General features: G+C 35.5%; 1 protein-coding gene across 1 annotated transcript; it reads left to right on the top strand.

Annotated features, from left to right (window-relative positions):
* Positions 4,163–8,937, top strand: LOC109360505 (26S proteasome regulatory subunit 4 homolog A-like). The gene is made up of 6 exons (XM_019605453.1): positions 4,163–4,746; positions 5,836–6,081; positions 7,162–7,331; positions 7,418–7,634; positions 7,768–7,908; positions 8,578–8,937. The coding sequence occupies exons 1-6, from the start codon at positions 4,270–4,272 to the stop codon at positions 8,659–8,661; spliced, it is 1,335 nt and encodes a 444-aa protein (XP_019460998.1). The 5' UTR covers positions 4,163–4,269; the 3' UTR covers positions 8,662–8,937.

The following is a 9,832-nucleotide window of genomic DNA, read 5'->3' as shown; positions in this document are numbered from 1 at the left end:
AGGTCTTGTATGATCCTTGAATCAAGGGTTGCCCTAGCTGGTTCACATCATCCACTCCTTCTTGGAATGAATTTGACCTCAAATTCGACCCACCATTACCAATTTTTCAGACCTTATCACGATCTTGCAAAGAGTGGTTCAAACTAGAAATTTTTTCACAGCTTTATGAGGGTTTGAATCCCCACTTTTCAATTCAAACACAACTTCTTTTCTTTTCCTTTCACTCTTTTCTTCAGCTTCACCTTCCCTATTTTCTTGTTCCAATTTCTCCTGTAATATTTTCTGATCTTCACTGACCTGTTTTGGAGACAAGGGACATCACACCACCTTGCAGTCTTGATGCATGAAGGTGATTTTGATGGAGAATCCATCATGAGTGGTTATCTTGTCATACTGCCACGTCTTAACCAATAAAATGTGGCCAACTTCCATGGTGGCTACATCACAAAACACCTTATCAACATACTTCCATATAGAAAAGGGAACCTCATCCTGTCTGTCAATCACTACCTCTACAACCTTACTCAATCAATGGAGACGATAAGGGGTTGGATGTGCCTTAGTCTCAAGGTTGAGTTTGGACACCAACCTTGTGCTCACAACATTGACACAACTACCACCATCCACAATCAAAGTGAAAACCTTTCCCTCCACCAAACATCTAGAGTGAAAGATATTCTCCCTCTTGGTTTTCTCACGTTCTTTGACTTGGCTTCCCAAGGGCCTCCTCCACTCGAAGTCTTGGATTGAGACTCCACTCCTCCATTTTTCAACACCATGATCCTATTTGTAGGACATTGTGATGGCCTAGGCATTTAAAACACTTTATATCACGACTCTATTTTTTTGACTCCATGGGTTGCTTTCCTTGATCTTTGGATGAAATCACGACCTCCTTGGTGTCAGCTGCATCTTCCTTGGTTGGACCTCCCTCATTCTTTGGATCCTCCCTCCAACTTGAAGATTGAAATTTTGTTGATGAGTATTTTGATTTCCTCTTCTTCAACTACTGCTCCACCTTCATAGCCTTTTTCACTAGATCTTCCAATTCCACATAAAATTGCAACTCTACCACATCCTGGATGTCTGAATTGAGTCCATGAAGGAACCTAGCCATAGTGGCCTCCTGGTCCTCATGGAATTTGACATCAACAAGGACAACTATATCTCCTTATAATATACATCCACGATCATAACACCTTGGGTGAGTCTTTGAAGTTTGTTGCGGAGGTCCATTTGATAGGAATTCAACATAAACTACTTTCTCATTACTGCCTTCATCTCCTCCCAAGTGTCTATGAGTTGGACTCCACATCTCCTCTGATCCTTCTGGTATTTGTCCCACCATACCATGACACAATCATGGAATTCTAAAGCTGCCACATTTACCTTCTTCTCCTCAATATAATTATGGTAGTCAAAGACCTGTTCCATTTTTGAGTTCCCACTCCAGAAATGCCTATAGGTTGTTCAATCCCATAAAGGATTGAACTTTCAATTTTACACACTCCAGGTGTGACTCCTCACGCCTCCTTTCTCCACGATCTACTTCCCTTGGATCATATTCTTCACGCCTATTCCTCTTATGCCTCCTTCTCCTTCTATGGTCACTAGAGTCACCATCAAGCTGTCTCTCCACATCCACCCTCATTAGTTTCATTTGCCTTTGTAGGGCTTGGAATTGAGTGTTCATCATGGCATATAGAGATGTTGACATTGGAGTCAAGAGTGGACTACTATCTTTTGTATCTGACATTGTAGTAGACTTTCAAGCAATAAGTGGCTCTGATACCACTTGTGCAAACCTCCAGGGGTGGTTTGCTTTTCTTGTAGGACCGTTCTTGCTTGAAACTCAATTTGGATATAGAATATGACTTGTATGTCAAACCCATGTTTTTGGTGTTTGGTTTAAGTGTTTGGGCTAAGTGTATGGGAAAATGTGTATGGCACAGTTAGGATTATGGCTAAGTGTTTGGGCTAAGCGCATGAGAAAGATTGTGTATGGGTTAGTAAGCTGAGTGAATGTGGTTGAGATTGAGGATGATTGAGGCGCCACAAGCATAGGTTCTTGATAAGCCTTAAAGATGTTCGTCATAAGGAAAGATCCTTGATAAGAACAAGGAATAGACGCCATAAACACACTTGTGTTTGATAAGTTATATGGTAAGGAGCATGGCTTACTCAAAGGAAATTCAATTCCAAAATTAACTTAACTCAAACTTGTTTATTCATGATTCAAAATCAAATACGTATAGATTGTGGTTGACCAAAGAGGGCTCCACAAAAAAAAGGAATAAAAATTAAATGCATAAAACTAAATTAATGAGTCATGACTCAATCTTACGGAATATGTCAAAGAGTCTCCACAGTTTGAGCTTTGTTTTGACTTGGTTGGCATTTGAATTTGAATGATAGACATGACTTGCTTGAAGTTGAAAGATCCCATATGGCCAAAGGGATTTGGCTACCATCTTTTTTGAATTCTCACAATCCATACTGCTAGAACTTCTCCACATTATGGCAAGAGTTTGAGTCCAAGTTTTCATCCTCAACAGACCTAGGGTTTTCCCACATGGGTGGTAAGAATTTGAATTCTCCCATAAATTCCACACGTCTAGGAGTCAGGATATGGCTTGATAAGATTGTTGCATAATTGAATTTGAGTTCATACTCCTTAATAGGAGATAAACCTCACGACCAAAACAACTTTGACCTTGGATTTGATTTTGTATTTCAAATCCCCTAATCTTCTCTATGTGCCACACACCCAATAACTCCCTTCCATGAATTTGTCACCATATGAATCTTTTGAACTTGAATTCAACTAGCATGGATTTTACCACATGACTTGAATTCAAATGAGTTGAACAAACCTTCCAAGTCAAGTTTGATCCACCTAGCTCATTGTTCCATGCGCATAGCACCTTGCCAAATTTACCTCAACCGCCTAGCCAAGAATGCCACACGCCTAGTGCCCTAACATGGGACTAGGTCTAGCCTAGCCAAGGCTCCATACGCCTAGCGCCCTAACATGGGACTAGGTCTAGCCTAGCCAAGGCTCCACACGCATAACACTCCATTTTCCATGAGATTACATGAGCAATCTCCCAAACCAAATTACATGAATTTATTTGCAAATAAATAATAAAGTACTTCAAGGAATTTATTTGGCCATTGCCCTAGTCCTAGGGCCCATAAGTCTTGCATGACCCTGGAATTAAGATTTTCCTCCAGATGGTTCACATGAGCAGGTCAGATATAAAAATTGTATCTGTTAACTAGTTTTAATCGACCATAATGTAGTTTCACCATGTTTTCATGGCGGGGTTGCCCATGAACATGTTAAATCTTTCTTTTTATATTTTCTCAGTCATATTTTTTTTAAATAAATCTTTGATTTTAATTTTTTTGAAGATTATTTCTAATTTTATTTCAAAAAATCGGATATAAGATTGATGTTTTAATAAGTGGTTGAAATATTTTGACCTTTAGTCTAATATATTGATATTGGAATACCATGATATCTTATTGCTAAGGCTAATATGTGAACTAGGAGATACTATAATGGATGAGAATAAATTATCAGTCATTAGATCAATTGGCTAGAAATTCCAACCATTAATTTTCAACCAATAAATGGATAGTAGTTGTGTATATAGAAGTTGTGTAATGATGACACAACTTTAGTGTTAAAAAAGAGTTATGCATGGAAATTGTGAAAATCGTTCCATGACTTATAGTCAGTGAAAACATTTACACCTAGAAGTCATGAAAGAGTTACACAACTTCTACACAGTGAAAAATTACACCTAAAAGTTGTGAAATGGCTACACATCTTTTACACAATGAAAATAATTATACCTAAAAATCATGAAAGGGCTATATGACTTAAGCGCAAAATGTCACCAAGAACAAAAATCGTTAAAAGGGTCACGACTTCTAATATATGTTGAAACGATAATCGATTACCACACTTTTAATTTAATGATTGATAATCAATTCATTTGGATGAGAGTTGGTGGAGAATATCACATTTTTAATTCAATAATAATGTACAAAACTTTTAAATTATGGGTGTATACATTTATTTTTTTCTATATTTACAAATATGTCATTCCCACGAATATATTTTGACACCATCAAACAAAGGTCCCTTATTTCACCAAAAATATCTTCTATTTAGATAGTATATTTTCTCTTATCAGTAGACTCCATCGACCTCGCTCTCTTTTTCTGAGACTCCAAAACATCGAATTCAAAATAAAACACATGGGTCAAGGAACACCGGGTGGTTTAAATCGCCAAGGCGGAGACCGAAAACCCGACGGCGGCGACAAGAAGGACAAGAAATTCGACCCACCGCCTCCACCTACTCGAGTGGGCCGAAAGCAGCGTAAACAAAAGGGTCCCGACGCGGCGGCGCGGTTACCAACAGTGACACCGGTGACAAAATGCAAACTGAAACTCCTAAAGCTAGAGAGAGTGAAAGACTACCTATTGATGGAAGAGGAATTCGTAGCGAATCAGGAACGGCTGAAGCCTCAGGAAGAGAAAGCAGAAGAGGATAGATCTAAGGTTGATGATCTTAGAGGCTCACCGATGAGTGTTGGAAATCTTGAAGAGCTTATTGATGAGAATCATGCTATTGTTTCTTCGTCGGTGGGGCCTGAATATTATGTTGGGATTTTGTCTTTTGTTGATAAGGATCAATTAGAGCCTGGTTGTTCTATTTTGATGCATAATAAGGTATTCAATTTATTCTATTTTCGTCTTAATTTGTTAAAATTAATTTGCTTTTTAATTTTTAGGTTTTAAGATACGGGGAGCATATTATAATCTTAAGTTATTGGGGTAATTACCTGACATAGCTGATGGTAAGGTTCTAAAAAATAGGGATTGTGGTTTCGGAAATCCCCAAAACCTTTACGTTTCAGACAATCACATGCAAATGCGGTCGATGCGGCTACAGTTGCATTTGCGATGTGGTTTTGTTGACTCCCAAAATCTACATATTGTTGCCTATAAGGTGGAGGACCAAGATTAAAACCCTGAATGATGGTTAGTTTAATTGCAATAGGCAATCTTCTTACTTTAGAAATTTATGATTTGTTTGTGAGTTGGTTTTTGCTATGCTTCTTATAGCAAAGATGGTTGAGATTGAGTGCAACTCATTTAGACTTTAACAGTTTAACCCACAAAACGAGTTGAGAGTAATTGCTGACTCTTCTATGTAACAAGGAGTGAAAATTAAAACCTTTCTATCTGAATTGATTTCACTTCCAGCTCAATCAAAGCATAACTGTTGTGTCATGAGGATAGGGTTTCTTTTGTTGCATAAAAGTTATAACAACTGATCACAACATCAATTGGGTTTGCATTCAACATTACGCAGAGATAAACTAAAGAAGTTAACATGACAAAAAGATTTACAGTATGTGGTTTTAAGACTTAAGACTTTTGGCTATATATCAATAGAAGGTTGTGTGGGCACCTATCGTTTGATGTAGCACATGAATGATTGTTATGTAAAATTATCTAATAATATACAGATTATAGAAAGCTTAATTGAGAGTGAACCCTATCTTATTGAAGAAGTGATGAACTTAATGTGAAACAAGTGCTATACCATACCACCCTTATAACTGAGTTGTAGACCCCTGAATCTGGAAAAAAGTGTGGGAAGAGTTGTGGTTGGGATATTTTTTTGAATGCATGGTCCTGAAGTAAAAAAGAATTGTTGTTCGTTTAATTAATTAAGTTACTCGTCTCTTATTGTTATAGTTCATTTGTTAGATGCAGGAGATGTAATGATTTTTCTGTATGGTTATTTATTAGGTTCTCTCTGTTGTTGGGCTTCTTCAAGATGAAGTTGATCCAATGGTCTCTGTAATGAAGGTTGAAAAGGCTCCTTTGGAATCTTATGCTGACATTGGTGGTTTAGATGCCCAAATACAGGAAATTAAGGAAGCAGTTGAACTTCCCCTCACACACCCTGAACTATATGAAGATATTGGTATCAAGCCCCCTAAGGGTGTCATATTATATGGAGAACCTGGAACTGGGAAGACATTGCTTGCAAAGGTTTGCAATTACTTGCATTTCTTATTGCAGCTATTTGTATTTGCAGTACTCTTGTTATTTGCTAGCTACTTTTCTTTGCTTACAGATACTGAAGGGCAATAAAAAAAATCTTTTTATTTTTGGCTTTTCATACTTTATGTTTGAAAGGGAATTGTTTTTGGTGTTCAGATGAACATGTGTTGGGTTTTAAATTGTTTAATGCATGGTTTCAGGGTAGTTTATCCGCACAATCAAATATGACAGGTATTGTATTTATTGGAATTATGGATGGTTTTAGGGCGGTATTTGTAGATTTACTGTCAAATGTGATTAATATGGTATTTGTTGGAATTATGGGGTATAAGACTACTAATAATAATTAGGTCAAGTGCTAGTATTGTATTACTAGTACAAGACCCAGCCAGTAATGCATAAGTGTATATAAGACTATTAACTTGAATTAAATAAGAGAAGCGATAATGGAATATGATAAAATCATGAAGTAACTCTTAAGGTTACTTCCTAAATCTGATCACTATCGATTCCACAATATATTCTTAAGATCATCTAACTATCTAAGATGTTATAAAATACTCGAGCTATTCTGACAGTATTGTTATTGGATCTCATGTTACAAAGTGGTTTATATCCCGTGTATGTGCATGTGTAAGCTTTGAAATACTTCTGTGCTGTTTTGAGGGTGATCTACTCACGGGCATACAGCTAACTAGGCTAATATTATATTAATAATATAGAAGAAGTATGTGACAGACTCATCTCGGATTTGTTTAACCATTTCTCTTGGTAGTAGGTGTTACTGAATTAACTCCAAAACTGGATCAGAAATAACTGTTTTGTATTCAGAAGTCAGAGCTGTTCATTTGAAGAACAGCAAATGACAAAAGGATGGGTTACTTTCTTTTTCTTTTTTAATACAGATGATATTATATGATTTTACCAGGAATGCAGTTTGTCCTTTGCAGTTATAAGCATTGCTTGACCCATGTCTGGCTGTATCATCATCTATAAATTGTTTTATCATTTCTCTTAAAGTACATATCACAATCAGTTAGGTCTAAGACAACCCTTGTGTTCTTTCAGGCTGTTGCAAACTCAACATCAGCTACATTCTTACGAGTTGTTGGTAGTGAACTGATACAAAAATACCTGGGTGATGGCCCGAAACTCGTGAGGGAACTTTTCAGAGTTGCTGATGACCTTTCTCCTTCTATTGTCTTCATTGATGAAATTGACGCAGTCGGTACAAAGAGGTAATCATTGAACACCAACTTGATAAGAATTTTCATCCTCCTTTCTTTTCATACATGCGTGAGTTATTTGTTAATGTGCCTTACAGGTATGATGCTCACTCAGGTGGAGAACGTGAAATTCAGAGGACCATGTTGGAGTTGCTGAACCAGTTAGATGGTTTTGATTCAAGAGGAGATGTAAAAGTGATTCTTGCAACCAACAGAATTGAAAGTCTAGATCCAGCTTTGCTTCGACCAGGTCGAATAGACAGGAAAATAGAATTTCCTCTTCCTGATATAAAAACAAGGAGACGCATATTCCAGGTAGGCGCGACTAATTTTGTGACAATGACACAGTTAATGCCGTTTCTGCTGATTTTGTGATATATGGAATTCTTCACTTGCATATTCTGCTTAATCATATTGATATAACTAATGACCTCATTTTGAAATTTAGATCCACACATCAAGGATGACATTGGCTGACGATGTCAATTTAGAAGAATTTGTCATGACTAAGGATGAGTTCTCTGGAGCTGATATAAAGGCAATATGTACTGAAGCCGGCTTACTTGCTTTACGAGAGCGCCGTATGAAGGTTAGAAGTCTCTTCTATAATTATATCATTTATACAATACCATGATCCTCCTTTGCTGTTTGGAATGGTAAAGTTGGTAGCTTATGATACTTCAGCACAGTATAATATTCTCAAGTATAACATTCCGAATTTTGGCCAGAAAAGGATGATAGTTCACAGGGTAAAAGGGAGGGTTTTGCAATGCTACAAAGATTGTGGAGTGTGTGTGCGTATGGGTGTTTGCATGCTAGAAGGAAGTAGAATAATAAATGGTGGTGGAAATCAAAGAAAGAAGAAGAAAGAGTGTTTTTTAGTGATTGAAATATGCTCTTTTGGTATTGAATGCTTGGAGCATAAGAAATATATTCCTGTGCAAAAATTTAAGTAACATCAATTAATTTGGTTAAGTATTGAACTGTTTTAATTAAAGCATCAAGCCTGCTTTTGTTAATATGAATCACCTTTGCATTTCATTGGTATTTTGAGCATAAGTTTGTATCAAAGTTTGGTATGTTAAGTCTCAAGTTTGTGTCACCTGAATAACATGAATGATCTTTGCTTGTTTGTCCATAGTTGTTTATACTCTCTTTTGGTCTGCACCTTATAACATTTGAAGATTGAAGTACTTTAAAACAAAACATTATTGTTATTATTATGGCATCTTACTTTTACTTTTTTATTGTTATTCAGGTGACTCATCCTGATTTTAAGAAGGCAAAGGATAAAGTGATGTTTAAAAAGAAAGAAGGGGTGCCAGAAGGATTGTATATGTGAAAACTTCATCCACTCCATTCCCCTGGCCCTTTTCCTTTTCTTGTGGCCTATTATGTTATTGTTATGTGAACAAAGGTCATTTCATTTGTATCAAGATACTGATTGTTGAGCTTGATTCATTTGCAACTGCTTGTTCAAAGTCAGTTATGGCATCATGGGACTTGAATCTCAGCCAGAATTGGTTTTAGCTCAGTATGTACCGTTCTTTCAATTTTAAATATTTGGGAACTTTTTCTACCATCATATTATGGAGGAGTCCTTCCCATTATCCTTTCATTCATGTTAATACTATCATGTCTTATTTTAAGTGTGATTTTAACATAACAAATACAGAGATTAAGGCCATCATTGAATATGTTAGTTGGGGATGTAAAATAATGTATTTTGACTAAATTATTCCCAACAAATTATACTCACAATTACTACTCTTTATTTAATGCAATAAGCGGAAAAAGGAAGGAAAAACAATTTATACATCTTGATTTCCTAAAATGTCAAGCAATATGAAAAAAACTTAAAAATGCTAAGGTGATAATTAAAATAGGATAAGGGAGTAATATCTTAAATTAGAATCTGTCAGGGTGTACAATATATTTTAAAAATTAAAATAATAAATATCATTAATTATAAAATGATGAAAATATTAATGTTCAAATTACAAAATTAAAATATATTTAATTAAGTAAAATATATTTCTTTGTGTGATTTCATGATTTGAAATCATTGAATTGTCAATAGTTATAAATATTGTTTAACATTTTTCACTAAATATAAGTCACTACAGAATCATTTATTCATGCATCTTTTATTCAATTATGTAACCTATTTTACATAATTGAAAAAACTTATTACAACTTCTAAAAAGATAAACTAATGGGTAAATGTGTCTTTCACTTTCAACCTAATTATATATATATCAATGATATAAGTCTTAAGTTGATTATCAAACATCATCAAATTAGTTGAAAAATAAAATCACGTGGATAAAACTATAAAAATTCAATCAATTTAGCCATATCAAAATTAGAGAAAAATTTAGCTAGACTCGAACAAGATATACAAAGAAACAATTGAGTATTTGTCTCGGATATCAGATCACGAAGTTCCTTCAGTTGCATATTGATAATATTATAAAAGAGTATGACTATTTGTTTTTCACAATGTCATGTCA

The sequence above is a fragment of the Lupinus angustifolius genome, chromosome LG11 (genome assembly GCF_001865875.1).
Source record: "Lupinus angustifolius cultivar Tanjil chromosome LG11, LupAngTanjil_v1.0, whole genome shotgun sequence".
Taxonomy (NCBI): domain Eukaryota; kingdom Viridiplantae; phylum Streptophyta; class Magnoliopsida; order Fabales; family Fabaceae; genus Lupinus; species Lupinus angustifolius.
The sequence above is the reverse complement of the archived record's forward strand: the minus strand, read 5'-3'. Positions and strand labels throughout refer to the sequence as shown.